This window comes from Amblyomma maculatum, chromosome 11 (genome assembly GCF_055883805.1).
Source record: "Amblyomma maculatum isolate TAMU_Amacu chromosome 11, ASM5588380v1, whole genome shotgun sequence".
In the NCBI taxonomy this organism is placed as follows: Eukaryota; Metazoa; Arthropoda; class Arachnida; order Ixodida; family Ixodidae; genus Amblyomma; species Amblyomma maculatum.
The window spans coordinates 23,095,475-23,118,334 of NC_139354.1; the positions used below are offsets into that span (position 1 = coordinate 23,095,475).

At 43.1% G+C, this 22,860-nt stretch overlaps 1 protein-coding gene across 1 annotated transcript; it reads right to left on the minus strand.

Moving 5' to 3' along the window:
- Window positions 1-8,528: 8,528 nt before the first annotated feature.
- On the minus strand, window positions 8,529-22,494 carry LOC146173131 (15-hydroxyprostaglandin dehydrogenase [NAD(+)]-like). The gene is made up of 7 exons (XM_084583644.1): window positions 22,349-22,494; window positions 19,714-19,837; window positions 16,578-16,684; window positions 13,909-14,005; window positions 13,088-13,164; window positions 9,847-9,998; window positions 8,529-8,730 (listed from the first exon to the last, which is right to left on the minus strand). The coding sequence occupies exons 1-7, from the start codon at window positions 22,442-22,444 to the stop codon at window positions 8,619-8,621; spliced, it is 765 nt and encodes a 254-aa protein (XP_084439770.1). The 5' UTR covers window positions 22,445-22,494; the 3' UTR covers window positions 8,529-8,618.
- Window positions 22,495-22,860: the final 366 nt, after the last annotated feature.

The window sequence follows — 22,860 nt, forward strand, 5'->3', positions numbered from 1 at the left end:
CAAAAGCGGTGAGCCGCCGAGCTGCGCGGACGGGAGCGTATAGAAGTTGCCAGGATGGCACAATTTACAGCAGTACGACTTTTTGCCTCTGCTGTGAAGTGTAGATAATTTATGAAATTTAGATTTGATCCAAATATTTTCATTATATTTCTCTTCTAGAAATCTTAGAGATCGCGCGTATGTATTTTCTAGAATTTTTTGGTGTTATATAAAATTGCGCGTAGTCGCTCTGTTCGGATACGCTTCGTGTGCTGCACTGTGTACGAAGGAACCCTTAGAGGCATATGCAAAGAAAACTAGGTAAATAAATAACCTCCATTTCCCTGATAATAATTACACCACAAACACCAGGGAATCATGAACTCTAGATTACTGTGGATGCTACCTAAATGATTGTGAAGTGGAACCATTTCTGCACAGTTGACTCGCTTATCATTTTGTTTTATCGGGCCTATTCAGATTACTGGATGAACCGGCCCGTAAATGGCCCTCCTTTAATGCTTAAATAGCTGCTTTTCTGCACATCTGTGCATAAGTCATCTGCATTCATTTTAGCGAGCACGGCGTATTCTCAACATAAAAAGGAAACCGTCTTGTTTTTCTTGACTTGGTGATTTCTTGAATTTTTATTATTAGTTCAAAGTGTGAGAGTATTCCATACGACTCAGGTAAAAGTCTCCCAAAATTAGAAAGCTACACACGTTTCGGACAGTAGAGGTCGTATTATGTGAGAAATCGTAATGAAACCATTGTTATGGAAACTTTCAGCCTCACTTAGGGTGAAAATTAAGGCCTGAATTAAATGCTGAGTATTTGCTAAAATTGCAACCGCTAAAAAAGCAGTTCCAATTACTCATAGCTTCTGAGGCGATGCTTTTTCTTAAATTCCTCTTTTCTACGTTCTTAAGCGAGTTGATTACTTTCCAATTTTTTGTAACTTTCCGCCAACTGTATATCTCATAGCTATAAACACATATTACCAGAACAACGCAGCGTAGCTTTTTATATTTATGAAGTGCTTTCTGCCGAGCCATAACACGTTTTACTTCTGTCCTTTTTAACACATATATACTTTCCACTTTAAAATATAAATGTTGAAATATTGATGTATATATTAAATATTTGTAATGCAAAAATATTACTTATGATTTCATTGACTGTTTAATCAGTGACATAGTACGTTTCGAAACTGCACCATTAACTTGCTGGCAAAATCCCTATCTTTCTTTAGAATTGAAAAGGACCGCTGGAGAGGAAAGAAGTGGTAGTGAGGTAGTTGATAGCAAGAGATGTAGCTCTCGGAGTATTTTGCTAAGAGGCGCTGACTGCGCACTGGCAAGCAGTAAGCGACGTCAAACACGATAGATGTAGGACGCCACTATGTGCCTATTTTGAGTGGTGCAAACACTTTCCGTGGCCTCAACGAGTCGCGAATTCTCTGAGGTGATCTATACTAGCGGCAGATGTTGAAGACAGCAGTTAGCCACCTATGCAAATATTAAGAAGCACTTCTATATTTCGACCTAGAAAGAGCTACAGATTTTTTTAGAAGCACACAGCACACAAGACATACTTTCAAAAACGTTTAAGAAACGCAGGGGTACGTGGAACGCATGGGAAAGGCTGATATTATGGAAGTGCTAGTTTATCGGACACCATAGGACGACTTTATGCTTACTGGCTTTCGTGCATGCGATGTGCTTCATGTACGTATAGAGTGACTGCCGAAATAATCTACTCACGGATCACAGTACTATATACCTTAGCTCGTGAAGATATCGCTCTATAATTATCCTTTCATGTTACCAGAAAGGACGATATCATACACCATACGCTGGGAGAGCTATAGAACTAAACGCTATTAGCGGCCAAGCTCTACTAATGCATGGATACGAACTCAGAAATTACCTGCCTGTCCTGCTTTGAGCTTTAAGACCGGTAGAGGTCAATTCGGACTTGGTCCCTGTAGCAAATCAGTTAAGCAGAGTGTGTTGTATGTATATGGAGCTCTATATTTAGTGTCAAGCGCAAGTATATAATATATTATCTGGCTAGCTTTGCGCGGTTATAGTGCCCAACATCCTAAGGCGACTCAGGCTATAAGCGACTCTCTAATGCAGGACTCGGGAAATATAGACCACCAGGGGTGTTTTAACGGACATTGGCATCGCCCACCACACGGGCGCCTTGCTTATTGCCTCCATCGAAAAGCCAGTGCTGAGACAGGAATTTGATTCTGCGTTCTTCGGTTCAGCAATCAAGTGTCCTAACCTCTAAACCACCGCGAGCAAGAAGTTACTGGTTAGTAAAATACAATTAGGTAATTGTGATCCATAATCAACCGCGTAAAATATTTTCACTAAACCATGTGATATATCGTTGGAAAGCTACTGACGAGAGCAAGAATAATCTGGCAGTAATTAGTTAAAATGAGTCAGTGCAAGTCATTGTGCAATTTAATCTATATAGTGAATTACTTCATCACCCTTTTGGGAAGAGCAAGTATGATCCCATTATTTAGTTAATAAATTAGAGACACTAATTAGTCGATTATCTGGCATAGAATAAGGTACATTGCGCAGTATTCGTTAGGTAGATACTGACGACAGAACTTTAGTTACACTATTACTCAGTCATTGTCACACCTTGAAAAGCAGAGCTTACGCTCGATGAATCCCTAAGTTTGACCGTGTTGAACCCGATGAGCGTTTTTTACTCAAACGCAGACTTTTCTCGTAAATATAGATAGTTTGGGTTGCCTGCCAATAGGTGCTTTAGCACAGAGCGAATATTTTCATGGACACGCCTTTTTATTGAACTTACCTTTTCAAAGGGATTTTTGCCAACCTTACATTGATGGCACATCCCCACACTTTTTCATAAGAGAGGCGGAAGGCATGATAGGACAAGAAATATAGAGAGAGAGAACTAATCGTGTCAGTGATGTGCTTAATTCTTTCTTTATCATTAGTTCTCGCAAACGTTCCCCTTTTCAGCAGTGGACATACCATTTACTGAGAGCGTATTTCATAATGAAACACACATTCGGATGTTATTAATTCAAAAACAATACTATCATTTTTGGTTACCAAACATCGATCTAACCAATATAATGTGCATCATTTACTAGCCACAATACTACGGTGCATGATCATGCAGTTCCAAAATGACCACAACGAAGGTCTGTTCTCGACATTTATGAGTGGTTTAGATGTGCCGTATAATTTCCCAATTTTCTCGTATATTGTTTTATTCCCTCTATTTTCATCCTTTCTGTGTGCTCTTCTTTTTTTCAATCGTTTTTTTTTTTGTCTTCCTTCGTTCTAATATTTCTTTGCATCTCTCTGTTAGTTTTTTGTACTCTCTCTTCTTTAAAGCTTTCTTTTTCCGAAATCAATTTTGATACAAGGTTTACTTGTCGATTTGTATCTCGGTTACACGCTCGCTTCCTTAGCATAGATGGACAACATTACATTTAAAATGTCTCACGCGTTCCAGGTGACCTTGAGTGGCAGATGGAATAGAAATGTTTGCTTGTTATTACGTTTCTTGGAAGCATGGAAGAGAAAGCGAGGACGCTGTAGCATGTACAGCAAGAGTAGTTTAAATAATCGCCCGTTCTTGGCATCTTGGAAGTTGTAAATTCCTTCTGGCTGTGGTTGTTTCACAGCGTGTCAATGCGTCCAGCTTCGCGCGTATGGACAATGGCGCTCACATTCACGTATAAGCACTGTCCTGTAGCGTTAGATTCAGTTTTAAGGCGAGAGCCTTTTTTGGCTCATGGATGATGTAGACAGAAGTGTCCGCAGCAAATGTTCGCATGAACTGACACTTAAATAAAAATTGTCTGTACCGGGAATCAAACCACTATTCCTCCGATAACCAGCCGAGCGCGCAACCACTACACCACGCCGCGCTCGTCAGAGACAGATTGTGATTCCTTTTCCAGCTTGAAGATAACAGTAGCGATGACAATGGCAATACAGTTAGTAATATTTATAATGATGATAGTAGAGATGATAAAGATTGTGCAGTTAGTAATAATAATGATAATGATACTAGCGATGATAATGACGATCTGTTTAGTTGACAATAATGATAGTAGCGATAATGATGATGGTGATGATAGTAACGATGGTAATGACGATTAAGTTAGTGAAAACAGGTAATGAAAAGTTGGTTTTCCATTTCCGCTCTTAAGCAGACTAAGCGCAGTATTATAACGTTTCTTAAGTGTGGGCATCGAAACTTGTCCTTAATTCGTGGCAAATAGGTTCTTATAACGCGCATTCATCGGGAAATCACGCGTATCTATAGCCATGCAGCTGCAGTTGGTAGCTACCGTGTAGCTACATGTGTACCTGTAGTAAGTAGATCTTGACTGCAATCAGGTGAACACCAGTGAGCGCAACAGTGTCTCGATCATGTTGCCCATTTCTTTGCTGTTGACAGGTGGTGAAGACGCCCGCTCGCATGAGGCTGCCATGCTTTTAAGGCTGCCACGTATCCAGAGCGTATGTTCTAGAGTTCTAGCATTATAGCACCCACTCCACCGAAAGCCGTTGTCCGTCCGTGCCACCATCCGTCCGTCCGCCTGTATGTCTCTCTGTCCGGTCCTCCTCATGAGATTGCTTTTGACAGGTGGTATTAGCTCTTCTCATTTCCTTCCACTTCCACTGCAGACCGATGCATTATTCTTAGATTTCGCAAAGGCATTTGACAAGGTACCACACCAACGCCTATTACTAAAGCTTGCCCTTTTAAATTTAAACCCCAATGTTCTAGAGTGGATCAAAGAATTCCTTGCTAACCGATCTCAGTTCGTTTCTATTAACAATCACAGCTCAGGCACCCTGCCTGTAAAATCCGGCGTTCCGCAGGGATCTGTGCTCGGCCCGCTTTTGTTTTTAATTTACATTAATGATTTGGCACTACAAGTATCATGTAATATTCGCATTTTCGCCGATGACTGTGTAATTTATCGTACCGTTACTAACATTTGTGATCAAATGGCCCTTCAGAATGACCTTACCTGTGTCCACGAATGGTGTAACAACTGGTTAATGACGCTAAACGCCAAAAAATGCAAACTCGTCTCATTCCAACGTCATCACAACCCCCTTATGTTTTCCTATACAGTTGCTAATTCACCCATAGAAAGCATTCAATCCTTCAAGTACCTCGGTGTAACCCTGTCTAGCGATCTTTCTTGGCGAACACACATCACCACAATCATATCCTCTGCCAACAGATCTCTAGGTTTCCTAAAACGTCATCTTCGTCATGCACCGCAGCACGTTAAACTTCTGGCTTATAAAACACTTATCAGACCTAAACTTGAGTACACTAGTCCCATCTGGAACCCTCACCAAATGTACCTAACAAATGCACTTGAATCAGTCCAAAACCGCGCCATCCGCTTCGTTCATTCTGCATATTCGTATACCATCAGCGTTTCATCTCTGAAGAATATTTCCGGTCTCGAAAGCCTCGAAGCTCGCCGCCGCATCGCGAGCCTTTGTTTACTCCATAAGTTGTACCACAGTACTCTGAATCAAACACCTTACATTACTCATCCGACCCGCATATCTCACCGCACTGCACATCCGTTTCAGATTGCCCGGCCCCTATCTCGTACTGCAACTTTTTCAGGTTCCTTTTTCCCCCGCACTGCTGTGGACTGGAATACCCTCCCCACCAACGTCGCCACTATCATGTGCCCATCTTCTTTTTTACATGCTATAACAACTTTTATCGTAAGGCAATGACATGTATTTATTATTGTTGTATATATTAACCCACCCCTTATGTAATACCCCCGGAAGGGGGCCTTTAAGGTGAATAAAGTGAAGTGAAGTGAAGTGAAATTGGCAGGTTGCGTGACGTCACCACCCCGCACAACGTGGACAAATTCTGACAAGAATTGCCAACTTGCGCAACGTAATTTATATGGGAACTCACTGGGGCCCTGGAACCCTGAGGCAGACAGGGCACTCCTTGACCGCGCAGGCATATCTTCACACTTCGGTTAAAGCGGGGCTTCCTGTCTCGCTCCCGCCAAAATTGTGTAACATGAATTATAATATGGCAGCCGGGCTAAGTCAGTTCAAATCAAGAGAAACATGAAAGATCAAGTTGCCATTTAAATCAGGGACTACGAACGAAGAAAGCAAGCAGAAATGTTGCCGGTAAATGCATCCTTGCATTACAATAGCGAAGTCAGTTATCAGGGGCACGTTTTGAAACAATTGCACCACGTATCGGCTCGCCGACTTTGTATGATGACTTGAGGGTTCATGCTCTGATATTTTCATTATTGCTTGCGTTACAGACATGCCGTCATCACATCTTTTTCTATCCTTAGCTCGCATTAGCGTCGGTACGAAGCAAATATTATTACTGTGACAAATATTCTGCTTCGACCCTTTGCCCCTGTTTGTTGTTTCTATGTGAAGTGGTGTCCTCAATAGCCCTACGAGGTCTGGTCGAAGTAAAAGAAGCAAACAAACATCGAAACGAAAAGAAAAAAAAAACGGCACACGTTCGCGGCCTGTCATATTGCTTCAGCTAGTTGTGCCAAGTACGTGTCACGGCATGTTTGAGGCGGTGTCAGCACCCTGATGCGGACCGCCTGCGCGTCAAGCGGTGGCGCTAATTTGACGCTCCATGGCTCACGTACGCTTATTTTTGGACACGAGGCCGATTCAGCTACTCCACCATACTCGCACTCCTATGACACTTTCTGTACAGAGTTACTTTTATGCTCCCCCTGCTCAAACTATCTTGACAGAGCGGCTAAGCGTTTCTCGTTGAGTGAGACACGGCGTACATTACGCATTATATATGAAGATTTTCAGCGAAATGTATTTGGGAGTAATGAAAGATAGTGTTGACTGCACTTAAATTGATATTCAGATCGACTGATCGTGATGTGTGTTGACAAATCAGCGCTTTACTTTGACAGGGGACAGCGCCACTGAGAATGAAGCCTTCGTGAGTTACAGAACGAGACAGGCAGCGGTGGCAAGCAATTTTTTGCGCGGATACTTCAGGCTAGACTTCAACACTATTAATTAACTCTCAAGTGATCATTGGAGAGGTATTTACGAATTTCCTTCACAAGTGGAAGTAAGCCCTTCTTTATTTTCTTCGTGTAATTTTTTCTGCCGTAAATGCACTGTTCATCTGCCAAACTTCGTCTGCACAGACCGAAAGAGCCGTGAACAGGGAGCGAAAATTGGCCGATGTCCTGTATGCAACTGTGAGCTCAAACGTGGTACTGCTTTACTGCTTTGGTTTACTGGTGCTTTGATACGGGACGGTACAAGAGTGTACACCCACTTTGGCGTTTGTAAATAGACGTGGGTGGTGACAATGATGTGTGGCCCAAAGTGCTCCCGGTAGTTTGACACAGCGTTTGCAAAGGCGGCGGTAATGCACGTGCAGACGACTCGTAACGTGTCGCTAAACGATTGCAAGCGCACTGACGCAGAAGGCGAGGATTTTAAAGGCATCCTGCACTGTATTTGATGAGGCTTCTGCGCAACTGATGAACCAGTTTTGTAAGCTCACAAATAGTATTCTGTTACACGATTGCCCCAAATTCTTCATAGAGCAGGTGATTTGGGGCATGATGGCAGCATTGCCAGGGCGAAAACGAGTGTCGTTTTGTGATGAGCTGCTCCTTCTTTGTCCATGCCCATGTTTGCCAATGTAAGTTATTCTTGCTCAGAATATTGCACGTATCGATAGTGTCTCGATTGCGCGTTTCATGTAGGAGCCGTATATGAAAAAGAAGATGTTCATATTTCATTCCAGCTTGCTTGGCAAAAGAAGAAAATGCCTAGTATGCTTGTAGTGTTAGATCTTGCGTTTTCTCACTTCTTAGGTTTGGTTTCCTTTATAGGTGTAACGTCCTAAAACGACTTAGACTATGAGAGTCTCCGCAGTGGAGGACTCCGGAAATTTTGACCATCTGTTATGCAAGTGCACTGGCATTGCACAGCACACGGGCGCTTGGCTTTTCGCCTCCTTCGAAAAGCGGCCGCCACGGCCGGGATTCGATCGCGCATAATTTGGCACAGCAGTCGAAAGCCTTAACCACTGCACCACTGAGACGGACTGACTCGAGTCTTTTTTTTTTTTTTTTTGGAAGATGGAGAGATAGATACCGTAAATGGCAACTGTTTTCGTACATGGTTCTCTAAAATTAAAGGGAATTTATCGCTGTGAGTCCTAACGAGGGCAGCAAATACAATGCGGACAATTTATCGAACGAATCTCTGAGCCTTTCCATTTTTTTCGCATTGCCCATTATATTCCTGAAGATGAACATTTTGAGGATCTGTTTTCTTGGCAGCAGGATTCAAATCAAAATACTAACAAGGATTTACCGCCCTCTGCAGAGCAATAAAGTTTTCTTGCACGAGAAAAAGACTCAGCGTTGACAGTCAAATACATACCTACCTTTAAGCACTTCTAATAGTGCGGAAGTCTATATCAATACTTAATGCTTTTATTACGCTACCGATCCATGCTACTGTTTCACAAACTCATGTGCCATTGCCACAGCATAAATGTTACGCATTCCGACTATGTCAGTTTGTAGGCATGCGATATCAGTTGGGAAACTCGTAGTACTTCTGTTCCTCGTTGTGGTAGGCAGTCAGGGCGGCGCCATTCTTGTCGTCTTCCAAAATCTTCAGTATGCCCTTGGCGACGCGCTCGACACTGAAACACAGAGTAGACGAAGAGGAACTTGAATCTCTGATACGCTCAGGAATTCGCAATTGTTTGAGACTGTTTTAAGTCTGCACCAGGCCCGAAGGAAGATGGACAAAACCAAACATTGACCTCGAACAGCAACGCTGTTAGGTTACTCTTTCTTGTTTTACTAGAGATCAGGCACGAGAATTTTCTAACTTTTGTATTCGTTTTACTCCAAAAAGAGAAAGCTGGCCTTGACGCTTTTAAGTGTGTATTAGAGCAGAAATAAAGGCCTTTTTTTTCTTCAAGTTATTATCATCATCATCATCATCAGCCTGATTATACCCACTGCAGGGCGAAGACCTATCCCATATTTCTCCACTTAACCCGGTTCTGTGCTAGCTGCATCCACTTGATCCCTGCGAACTTCTTAACCTCATCCGCCCACCTAACTTTCTGCCGCCCCCTGCTACGCTACGTTATTAACGTGGCAATAAACATTGTATAACAATGTTCCTACTTTTCAGTGACCAGCACTAACAGTCAATTAGTTCTATATAAACGTGTTACTCATGCTCCTGTCATTACTTATATCTATGTAATCGCCAGCTCACACATTACACCCTCCTTGGAGCCTGTGAGGTAATATGAATAAAATGTCCCACAGACAGGGCAAAATTTCGCACAGCATTCCCTAAACGCTGTGAGCGTTCAAGTATATGCAGTTACAAAGCATGCAATGTCCATTCGCTGGTGTTTAGGGGGCGGATTAATATTAAAAACGTTTTTTCAGCGAGAGCACTTGGCCAAAACCAAAGGCATGATAACCATGCCTTAAATTATGCCCATTTTCCGGCTTACGCTTGATAACGGCATGTTTACGCTACTGACGTACTGAGCAATGAAAGAAGCGCAAGCCGTTTTAAGCCTGTAGTCAATCGCTCACCACATTTTCATAAGAGCAAGACTGAGTCCGCAGGTCTTTAATCACTGCTGACATTACTCCGTTGTTCACTTCAAGAACATTATAGTTAAGTCTGGAAGAACAACTGACGGACACTTGCAAAAGGTTTGCCCTGCGGATGCCTTCTCAGTATTGAAGAAAATGATGGGCGAAAGCTAGAAATCCTTGGTACGTACGGCATGACGCGTTTGTCGAAATCCAAGGCCATGGGGGTGCTCTCCTCTCGCGTCTTGCAGTATGCGGATATGCCCCACCACATAGGCGTGTTCATCGGCTCAGGGCAGATGCAGTTCACTTTGACGCCGTGTCGGTTGAAGTGCAAGTCAGACTGTTCCAGATATAAACACAAAATTACATCATTAGTACTAAAATGGCGAGAATTGGGCCTAGTTGGTTATTCATATTGGTTTCACCGCGCTAACACATTGAACGACCGTGGTGTTTGTCTTTTCTGTCGTTCAATGTGTTAGCGCGGTGAAACCAACATCATTAGTGTTTTCATTACTTTTATTATGTCGCATAAATCTTTATTTTCGTCGGATAGAAGCGAAGAATGAATTCATATTCGAAGATTAACCAGTGTCATTTCATACCTAGGCCATCAAGATTTTTTTTTTCAATACCTTGTCAACTTGCGCAATCGACTATATTATTTAACAACGGTGCTTCTCATAATAACTTCTGAACACCGCATGCATTTCGATTTCCGCGTAGTTTATTCCAAAAGCTGCTTGCTTAAAGAGAAATGCATGGAGATCCTCCATCGTGGCTACCCGTGGTTAAGGCAGTGAGCGATAGATAGGATAGAACTAAAAGCTGCCGAGCTACCCACCAATGACGAAATCGGAATACAGGACAACACAGTCAGGTTACCTACCCTCCCGCTTTTAGATTATTGCTTGGAAAATATGAAATTGGATACTCTCGTACTCAAAGAGAGTCATATTCTGATGAGCCAGCAGATTTACACGAGTTCTGATCCGTTTTTTTCCTCACAATTGACCCTTGGCGTTAAATGTTAACAAGAAAGATTAGGGCGAACAAAACACCCGTTGAAATAAGGCATCGCTTCAGTTTTATTGTCTGCGAAGAGAGCTATATCAAGAGCCTTCTCTGGGCTCCTAATGACCGTATCGATGTTGCATGCCGTGAAGCGAAATGATCGGTAGCGATCTCTCTACTGAACGCTCTCGCAACCACATCACCTTCTCGGAAATCAGCGTATTGCTAATAGCCAGTGTATCTCAGATTATGTATGGCCTACCGTGTTTACTTCGTTTGATAATTCGTTTCCCCCGAGGCAATCTGCCTTCAGTCGACATCCGGGTTAGACTATCTAATCGGGTCATTACGCAACTCGACACGAATTTTGATATGCCTGTCGATATCCCATTTAATGCACACACCGACGTGCCGCCTTCATGTATGTGGCAACATGTTCTGAGCCGGTTATGAGCCTGGTCCGCACTATTTCTCGTGTAATCCTTCCTTTAGACTTGCAACACTTTCCTTGGCGGCCGCTTTTCGATGGAGGCGAAAAGCAAGGCGCCCGTGCGCTGTGCGATGTCAGTGCACGTTACAGAACCCCAGGTGGTCGAAATTTTCAAAGTCCTCCACTACGGCATCTCTCATAGCCTGAGTCGCTTTGGCACGTTAAACCCCACGAAGCAAAGCTTACAACACTTTTCTTTGCCAGCTAGTCTGCCGACTCTCCCATATTACTCGCTCAGTCAGTATCATATACAGCTGTCGTCGACAGCAGAGTCTCAGCTGCAACGCACGACCAAATTAAATGCAAACTCGGCATCTTCATAACCTGCTCGAGTGAGCTGAGTCAAAAAGCACCAAGCGCTCATACAGCATCAAAGTCGAATGCAAGCGTTTAGATCTGAATCAAAAAGTCCTTCACCACGTGAGGGGGTCGCGGTGAAGGAATAGCTGAAGAGAAAGAAAGAAAAGACAGAAAGAAAAGAAGGAATGAAATATGGGAAGGAAGGGGGGAGCCAAGCAGGTTAATGAGAAGCAAAGCCACCCGTGTACCGCCCGCCGTGGAGAGCGGTGCGAGCGCGCTCATGCAGTGCTTGTATTTATAGTACGTTTTCGTGGCGACGCTCTTAAAACAGAAGCCGCCGAAGTTTTAACGGAGGTTGAGATGCATCTTGACCCCGTTGCAACTTGTAGCGGGCCTGCCGATTCAGCTACTTTGTCACTAAGCTTATTTTAGACACTTTCCAGTAAAGCAATTTCCAGTAAAGCAATTTGCTATACAAAGTTTCTTGCCCGCAATTTTTAGACTGTGATTTGATACTGAGCCGCTTTCATTCGTAGACTCTGTTTCCCCGGCAAAACATGAGCTGTCCGACTTTTGTTTAACCTAAACAAAAAGTCGCGTTCTTCGCAGGTTTCCGAGTAATCAACTGGTTTTTAATATAAGGCTGATGACCGAAGTAGTGACGAAGGCGTGATATGTTGACTTTATTGTTCTTTAAGTAACTTGACATAAAAGCTGTAAAGCTGCAGATATATATACAGTGTCGATTACCCGAATTTCTTCATCGCGCGCGGACAAAGCGAAGTGCTCAGGCGATTTTCCGTTGCTTCGTTAATAACAGATCCTCTGCGGCGAAGGTCTGGTGTCATAAGTTGTTGATATTTCTCTTATGCGATGCCCATGTGAGCACCATATGAGAAACAGGAAACAATTATCTATCCCTTTTAACTTCGTAGCTTATTATATCTAGCATATTTCTGCACAAGCGTAAAATATCCTAAAAAAAGTTTCTTGATAGATTATGCGTGCATCTTGCTGCAGTTCTATACTGGCGAAGGCCTGAAGCACTAATGAATTTGTCTATGCTTCACGTTCGTAGAAACGTCTTCAACAAGTTCCGGAAATATATATAAAAAATAAACAACACGATCTTTAAAGGCACGACAAATGGCAAGCAAGCGATTATTTGGCAAAAATATTATAACAATGCTGTTTTTTCCGTCTTTTCGTTGGCAAGAGATAGTGGAGCAGAAATGGTGAAAAAAAGATTAAATTTGATTCCTGAGCAACGCACTTACAGAAAATATCGGACCAACTGTCACCAGCGCTACTACTAATATTTCATTTATATGCAAAAATACAAATTAGAAGCTCCGCCTAACGAAAACGAACAAAAAATTACGAATGTTCTCAATGACTGATGTAATCTGACGAAATTAAAAACTGACCACATTTGTTCCCGCATTTTCAGAGAAATGAAGCGAACAATAATCTCTTTGGAATTGTTGAAAGAATTACAGAAGACAAAGGCATGAAACCACGAATGTTCTTGGTAACAGAGGTTAAGACATGATAGGTGATCTTCAAGGGTGCACAATATTGGGCTCCTGAAACGCGTGAAATGAAGCTTTTGTTGTAACACTTACCCCGAAAGCCCTAGTCATGGCCACTACAGCTGTCTTGGAAGCATTGTACGCAGGGATAGTCTCCATTACCAGCAAGCCTGCGGAAATGGCCGGATTTAAAGTTGGTATGAATATCAAGTTATTCGGGGATTGAAACAAAACGCCTTCTCATGCAACGTGTAGAGAAACCAATAATGATTGACACTACAAAACATGCAATAGGGGCAAACCAGTCTATTCATGATTAAAAGCGGTGAAGAACTGATAAAAAAAAACCCTACTCCTTGCTTTCAGCTTAGCGTCCCCCAGAGGGATACCTTCTTTAATGGCTCAGTCCCAAAACTCAATGTTTGTTATGTATGTTTTTTTAGCTTACCATAAAAAACATCCGGTGCAGTGAAGCGTAAGGCTTTCTTGCAAACAGTTGTAAACCTTAGTCGAGTAGTTTGTGAAAAATTGCTGCGTGACGCGGTAGATACCAACTCGTCTAGATCCAGTCTCTTACTATACCGCTGACCTGTCTACATAACCCCATTGCGGCGAGGATTTTCTATTTTAGTCCAATGGATAACCGCGTGGCAACAGGATTTGAACCACGGGTCTGTTGCTCGCGAGGTGAACATGTATGTCTGGGTGGTCGGCAGCTAATGTTACAAAACTTCCCGACATTATCGCGAGGGGTTTGTTGCAGTTTTGTCGTTCAAGTAGTTGCGCGAATTTCCATGGTAGACTACAGAGAATCTAAGCGCGGCCAATATGCAGCAGCTAAATGTGTATTTCCTTTACACCCGAAAACGGCTGCAGTTGGAGTCGCTGTTACAATACTGCTCTCTCGAACTCACCTGCGTTTGACGCAACGTTGATAATATGTCCACCTTTTTCGCCGTTGTCTTTTCCCATATACTTGAAGCCGAGCAGTATGCCGCTGAAAACGGCCACCTGCAAGTTGTGTATAGTGCGAAGACTTCTTTTCAACGCTCCTAACTGGTGTAGAAAATTTGCATTGCGCCACGTTGCATGGACCAAGCCGCACAAGCTTTGTGGCCTTGCGGTAGCATGTCCGATTTGGGATATAAGGGTCATGGAATGTCCGATTCCTCTCACTCTCCCATGTGAAAGTTGGATTCCGATTTGATAGCTGCTGTCAATGCAGCCAAATCATGTGTTCTCCACATGTGTCACAAAACGACAATAAATAAATGCCTTTCCATACAATCTGCTTACTAGTACCTGCAAGGCGTATAACCTTTAGTTTTCACTCGCAACTCCCACAATGCCTACAAGGCCAGCCCCGGATTTTCAGGATAAACGTTAGAAAACATTTTCTGCAAACTTATAACCGGGAGTTCACAAATAACATGACACTTTTTCTTGGCACAGGTTTTTCAACAAACCAATGGGTCTCTATCAACGCAGTATTTATACCAAAAATTGGAGTCACTAATCTTTTTTTTTTTTAGACTTCCTTCCTGCTTTTCGACTCTGATTTTTTTCCCCTCACATCATGGATCTTCAGCGATAACCCTACCAGTATCACCTTCACCATAGCTTTTAGTACTGCACCACCAGCGTTTCCCGTATCAACTTTCAAACATGCGCGCTGAACGTTATCTGATGTGCTAGTGTTAACAGGTAGAGAGCGCCAATCCTGGGCGCAAACCTAACGTTACTATCCCACCCTACGCGGCTGACGCAAAACCCCATCTTGCTGTGCTATTCCCGGCAGGCTTCGTACGTCTTCCAGACCCCAAATTGCTTGGTGGCGCAGAGCTTTATGGCTCTGTGTAAGGCGCGAGATGATAACGTCTGCTGCGGCGACTCCGTGCTCGAAGCTCCCGGCACTTCCTCGGCTGCCGCCGCTCCCCTCCCCGCGACAGAAACAGCAGTGGGTTGACCGCGCGTGGCCATAAACACGTTCGGGATAAACACTCCCACAGGGTGCAGCCACTCCGTACGCGTTTGCATCGTTCGAAACACGCCTTCTCTTGCCGCGTCCTGCGGCTAATAGCACACGGTAGCGCAGTACCGGAAGTCCGGTTCCGGTATGCTATTCCATACGAGATGAGAGCCTGCTTACGCGAGGAAAAGATTCAAGGGAGCTAAACGCTATTCGAGTTCCTCTAAGCGGCGAGCCACTAAGCAGTATATGATAAGAGGAGATTTATAGGCAAGTCTGTGTGAAGAAGGTTCGAGAAAAGGCGGGGTCTAATAAGAGATTCATTTTTTGAGATTTATTCGCTAAAACAATAGTGGGAAGTTCAGTGTTTCTTCGATGAATTTTGTTGCAAAGGGAGAGAGGGGCAGTGGTCAATGCTGTCGTCGTCCCAATCGCCACCCCAATCGTTCAGTGGTGGGAAACGCTTATTTGCTCTCATTCGGGTACTTGATGATAGTGGTGATAGTTTCCAGATGCAACCTCTCTGATGAACAGCCGCAGAAAAAGTAAGAACGGTAAATCCCAAATTTTCAGCACGTAAGGTTAGCTTTCGTTATATTTTGATCAGCTCAGTAAAAGGGTGGTGCTACGATGTGCTTATATGTACGCATTTTTCTGTACATAACCTTACGACTTGAATAAAGGATAACACTACGCCTTTTCTGGCGGTTACGTACATTTGTTTCAAATCATGTGTGTCCTGACTTGCTGAATGTTTGAAGTCCTCTGAATGTTTGACTGAATGGTTTACAGACAATTTACACTGTGGCATCATTTTGCTGTCCTTGATTATTTCCCTCACCAGCACAGAACTGAAATTAGCTTCCGCAAGATAGGTTTTTTTCAGAGGCGGTTCCTTGATCTCACTGCACGCGTAAGCCATTAATGTCTCATGGAAACTTTGACCGGGCTCTTTACATCACAGAGAAAAAATCCACACGCATTGACATATAGCCAAAAAGAATCAAAAGAAATGTAACGAATATCCAGAAGCTATAGCATTGCCGAAGAGACGACTATCACGAGCCGAGTTCACTTCAGGCACTGAAATATTGCTTGAAGTCCTCATGCGGAAGTTATCATCGCAATGCATCTTCTTTGCATGTACATCCTCCTTTGAGCTCTAGTTCGATCAATCAATAAATAAAAATATGTGCATTAAGTTTACATACTGCTATGATAAATATGAAATATCTGCAGCAACCAAGCCCCATCACTGCTCGGCGGTAGTTTTCAATCCTGAAGGCATGACCGCCAATACTATATTGCTTCTGAGACGTCTCTATACACAGGTGTTGTAGCGCAAGAAAAAAATATAAAAAAAGCTGCAGACCTAGCGCACACAGCGCTGTAGAAGAGAATGAAAAGTTACGTCTTTTTCCTGTCATACAGTCACTAATTTCGTCTGCACCTTCTTACAATCGAACTTTCACTCCTCTTGATCTAGTGCGCCGTCAAACATGACATGGTCCTTCTCGCGTCCTTTGATTTCTTTGTGAGCTCCTTTTCTGGGTTTTTACAATCCGATATCTATTTTCTTTTATGTGGCAATTAAGTACTGATAAAAACACTCACAGTATTGATGGCGAAGATCTTCTTCCACTTTGGCTCTCCCGCTATGCCGGCATTGTTGATCACAATGTCGAGAGCGCAGAAGTGAGCTCGAGTTCTGCAGAAGCAATCTATGCGAAAAACAAACAAGAAAGATATTACTTAATGAGTTGTGGTTGCGCCGTTGTAAGCGGCTAATTATATGCATACAAACTAGAAAAAACAAACTGAATATATTAGGGCTGCAGAATTATGTGCGTTTCTTTCATTTTCGCATATGAATGCCACCTAATCGAAACATTCAGAAAATAACGCACTATTCGTCATTTCGAGTTGTGAGAATAGAGGCAGATGTGTTTTCTAATGTGATATAATTGCTATAATTTATGCACACAGGAGCCTAAGGAAGGGTCTTCTAATCTATTAATGCAAAGGAGTTCAATATGCCGGCATTTCTGCTCTCCTAAGCAAAAGCTACTATGGCTAACTTTATACCGTTTCAAGTTTTATCAGGAGCACAGTATGACATTCGTGCCTCAGACGTTTGATGCATTTTAAATACCGAGGGACAAAGTACCCTATAGTGTTTTTTTTCTATAGTGCTATTGGTCTGTGAGTAATGTGGTTTTTTGTATGTATGTATGTATGTATGTATGTATGTATGTATGTATGTATGTATGTATGTATGTATGTATGTATGTATGTATGTATGTATGTATGTATGTATGTATGTATGTATGTATGTATGTATGTATGTATGTATGTATGTATGTATGTATGTATGTATGTATGTATGTATGTATGTATGTATGTATGTATGTATGTATGTATGTATGTATGTATGTACACAATAAATTCTCTTTGTGACAACGGTCTCGCCTTTTGAAAAGGCTTACTCTTGACGGATGATGGATTGAGACAGTTTTCTTTGCATGACCAAAGATAGCGAATGAGATAGTCTGACGGACGCTAGAATTCATATCTCATGAAATATGTCCCTAATTCGACCACTAAACGGCATATTTTGGGCACATTTTCGTGCGGCATTTCGTAACGTCTGTACATACTTTTCTGGGTAACTTTGTAAAATGTGTTGTTTTTTTAAATTCATCGCAGTTTGTTTGGATTCATGAACTCCTAAATGCGGGAATTTTTCAAAGTCCATTCATTGTGAAAACCAGCAAAAGCTACGTGTTAACAAAGTACTGAGAATTCATTTTTAAGCACTATTCAATGAGGTTTGGATTTCCTCATAAAAGTAGGAGAAAAAAGTATGCCTCAAATGCGCCTCTAACACGAGCGCCGTGCTTTTTGCACCCTCTCGTTCCCTTTCCGTAGTCTAAACGCAGAAAAGGGATGCTCGTGTTTCCTGTCCGTGATGTGCAGGAATACAGTCATTATACAACATTTTTATTTAAAGTGATTATGTCGAGAGTGGCTCAAAACCGGCACACGCCACCGAACAAACGTGCATGAGCCGAGTAGACGCTACATCGGGGCACCGATATGGCCACAACGTCCTGCGCCTCCTGCTACATGAGGCCGATCAACATCAATTTAGAGTCGCCTTTCAACAAAGTGCGTGTGGATCTAGAAATAGCTTGTCACGCTTGGGGTGCAAGAGGCCCGGTAGTTTGGATCCAGGCTCACTCTTCCGTGTATGAAAAGAGCTGCCTGAGGTAGCAGCTTTCTCCAACTGTATACCATGCCATGTGGTCTCTTGATTTCAGGCAATCAGCCAACCAAGTGCCCCTCTATGTCAAGTGGCATCTTCCAAAGCGTCCTCGTTATTTTTCGAGGCAGTGAGGCTTCAAACGGTCGACAACGTCACCAGATATCCTTTTTTTCAGACATGGTACTAACGCTCACGCGCGATATAAAAAGTGGTTTGAATTTTTAATGAAGCTTAACCGAATAGGCGTGCGAAAGCATGCATTCAGCCTTGTCGGCTTATCTTTATGTTAGTTTTTATAAGTTGATTGAGACGACAACATGCAAGCACAGCACTATAGTATTGCAGTTAAACACAGTGTGGCCGTTTGTGGCGATAGCTACGAGCTTCTGTGCTCGTTTCCCTTGAAAATTTCCTAGGTTTGGATCCGATCCTAGGAGTTTGTTTCATTTGACTGTTCATAAGCTAGTATCCGAAGATTATTCGGAGCCATCGTAAGATACGGAATGTTGTTACACTATAGGATCTCTCGGGATAGCGATTTGGCACTTAAAGAAGGGTGCATTGCATTAAAGCAGAAAAAGTGGTCCGAATGTGCCTGAAGTGCCTTTCATAGCGATTCGCACGTCGTTAATGCAGTGGCGCTCTAAGAAGGTAGAAAACTGGCCTGCATTTGTCCCACGAAGAAGCGCTATATGCGATGCAAGAAATGGATTGAAAGGTTGTATTTATTTTATTAACCTTCTAATGGGCGATAAAAAGGTGCGCATTAGTCAGTGCTGGCCTATATTAACGTTAGTAATTTATCGGACGGCAAAGCAAATACAATGCAACAGCGTTATCGCCAATAGCACAGAACGGTCATGGTGACATCTGATATCCGCTCCTGTCATTCCTCAGAACCGCTTTCGCAGCATTCATGATAATTCGCACTAGGTGGATTGAAAGTAACGTATACGTAGTGAAGATTTTCTGCCCCGTCAAAGGTTTTCGGATCCCACATCTCTAATGAGCTTGGGACTGCTTTGCATCTTACAGTGACCTTTAAGCAAAAGTACAGCCAGCCCAAACTTTTTTCTCCCTTCACTTCAAGCTCATAAAGTTCTATATTTGTTTTGCCTTTTGGGATCGGTTTTACATCAAAAATTCTCAGAAAAACATCCGTTCCGTTCAGTTGTTCAGCAGTGGTCGGCTATTCGTGACCCCAAATATAAGATCAGTGCCGACTACATGAGGCTCCTTACGGTATTTAGTTGCTTACGGTAGACGATGATAACTGTAGTGATATGAGGTTTCGCTGTTTTAATCAGCAATGCTATATTTCACAAATATTGGTTTTATTGGTCTGAATAATTTTTATGCCTACAGGGAGCGTATAAAGATTTGAAAGAGGGGAATGCAATGCTGCTTTCGTACATGATCTCCGCAATAATAGCTTCATGACATACACCGGCCGCACTTTTTATGTTGTGTAATCAAAAATCTCACCATCAAGCTCCTGGTCGTCCGTTACGTCGCATCTCAGGAAGATGCAGCTCTCCTTTCCGTACTTGGCCTGGAACTCAGCGGTCGTCTGCTTGCCCACGGCACAGTCCACATCCAAAAGTGCCACCTGTTGAATGTGTTCATGGCAATGTTTTCATGATTTTCACTGTGTGCAAAGTATCAACAGCATATAGGAGTACTGCAGAAGGAGTGTACTGTTACAGATGGATCTTGAAACCGGGAGCGTTTCGACATGCAGACAGAGGATCATAAAGCAGACAAGGGATCGTAAATAACGTGAAGAAAGCAGCATATCAGCCTATGGGCCACTCTGCTGCAGTTTATCGATTTCAACTTACTCATGAATCGAACATGAGTAGCGCTGAGGATGAACTGAGCAGCGACAGAAAAATATGCATGCATGGAAAAGGCCCAGCTCCACTGAAAATGTTGATTTCGGAAGCCTTCAGCGTTTACCGGACTAAAATAAAACACGAAGAATATTTATTTCCTGTGTTTTACATTTACTTTCTTCTCAGTTTCCGCAGCATATGTTGAAAATTACCTATAGTAACACTTCAAAGTATTCATTTTATCGCAATATGAAAGAGCACTGAACAAGGATAGAAGGTGGAAGCCTCAGTTCGCAGGTCCAGGAAAGTTTCGACAACTCCACTTGTCAAACCCTTGGCTCTACCTGCGAACTGAGGTTTCCCCACGCCCCCTCTACCCTTGTTCAGTGCTCTTTCATACCATGTAAATTATCTTCTTCCTCTCGTTCTGCCTCTATTTTCATTTTATCTCCTGTAGAGCTGTACACAGGCTTCGAGGCTGAAGTCGCCATGCCCTGACAGTGTGAGGGTTTTTGCAATGGGGAAAAAACAGTTGTCTCGCGGGCTGTTTTTGCAGTTGAAGTTGTCGATGATAAATTCCAAACTTGCACTCGATTTTACGCAAAGGAATCAAAACAGTTACATGGTAAGAGATATATCCAACCGGCCGCGAGCATTGTGGCCCTGGCACGTTTAAAGTAAACGTTGGAGTAAGCACCTTATAGTAGATGCTATAATATTAGCAAATGAGAGAGCGCATTTTGTCATAACACATCTGCACAGTAATCTAAAGAGATTTAGTTTAAAGTTATGTGTTGTGCCTTTTTGCTACCCACTTATGAAATGTCCCAGGGTTAATACTGTAGGAACAGTAATCAGGAGAGCATCAAAAGGCAGATACAGATGCAGCAGGCGTGTTTATCTTTTGTACGAAGAAATATCGAAAAACTCTTATCGAGCGATCTTATCGAAAAGAGTCCCGATCGAATTCCGTTAATCCTTGACTAAGCTGCCTTCGATTTCATAGCAGTCGTATTATACATAAGCAGCAGCTGACGTAGTCAACTTGTCAACACCCGCACAGAGAGCCGACGCTGGCGAAAGCTTCTGACAATGCGATTTTATTTAATCAGTTGGGCATATATATATTAATAAGTGTCTCATTTATTTCAAAACAAATTACTGTCGTAATTACTGTCGTGAGAAAAGTCAGTATTTAAGGCGCACACAAGAAAATGTCCAGATATACGCCATCTATGCTGAGGGTAAATAATGCTCCAGCTGTTTGCCTGTTGTGTTTAGTTCTTATTCTGTCCAGAAATAGTGCAGAATAATCTCACACGTTTTCACAATGCATATATTTAGCATAGCGCTGAAGTGGTAGTCAAGAGGGTACAACAAAATGAAGGGGAAATTATAAAATCTCAACATAAGGGCACTATCTGCCATCTTGAAAACACTGAATAGGCGAAGTCTTCGACTATACACCGCCTGCTATCGTGAGAGCTCATGATGTGTTATATGCGTGGATACATTTGCCATTGAAGTGTCCCTTGTAGTTACACCGCTTTAAAATATACTGCACTGCCCGGTAAGTGTACGTGCGTGAAATCGAGCGTACCACTCTATATCTGCTGCAAGAGCAACCGCACTGTTTACATCGCTCTGTCTTCGATTGAAAGACCTGTGCAGAAAACTTTACAAGCTGAAATCATCATCATCATCATCATCATCACCAGACTGACTATACCCACTGCAGGGGAAAGGCCTCTCCCATATTTCTCCAGTTAACCCGGTTCTGTGCTAGCTGCATCCACTTGACCCCTGCGAACTTCTTAACCTCATCCGCCCACCTAACATTCTGCCGCCCCCTGCTACGCTTTCCTTCCCTTGGAATCCAGTTTGTTACCCTAAGCGACCATCGGTTATCCTCTCTTCGCACTACATGTCCTGTCCATGCCCATTTCTTCTTCTTAATTTCCACTAGAATGTCGGTAACGTGAGTTATTTCTCTGACCCACTCTGCACGCTTCCTATCTCTTAATTTTACCCTACCATTTTTCGTTCCATAGCCCTCTGGGTTGTCCTCAACTTAAGTAGAACTCTCTTGGTTAGCCTCCACGTTTCAGCCCCATAGGTGAGTACAGGTAAGATGCAACTGTTGTATACTACAGTAAAAGGTGTGGAAGCATAGTGCGGGAGCTGTTGCGTCCAGCCGCCCTGGTGGGGTGCACATAGGTCACTACGATCGTCAGTAATTGCAAACACGGTAGCAACACAATTTCGGTCGAAATAAGCCACATCACCTTGCATCCTTTCTCGAGGAGGAGATCGACGACGGCCTTTCCGAAACCGGTCGCAGCACCCGTCACAAGCGCCACTTTTCCCCTGAAATCCTTCATGGCAAAGATTTGGTGAAGCCACTCAAGTCAGGAGCTTACTGAGACGCTGCCACTCTCAAGACTCTGCTCGGCGCTGTGCAAAAGGGTATCCTTCTTATAGGCCAAACAACACCGCGGTCACCGAACTGAGCTCCCGGAATGGGCCCCAGAAAGTCAACTCGAAGAAGCTTTACTCCTAACGGCTGGCCTGGCTAGCCCGCCTCATCCACGCGTGTTATGGATTCCTGACGGTTTTGCACAGTTATTCGGATGCCTCCGGGGCATCTGTCAAAACAAGGCATTAAGCTTTGGGAACAAGTCCAGTCTTTCAGCGCCCGCTCACTAGCACGTGCCTTTGCCCCACTGTGGTTGCTCTGCCCAAGTAAACAAGTCGGCTCGCGTGCGTTTGTGTTTTCTAACCACACCATTCGGCACTA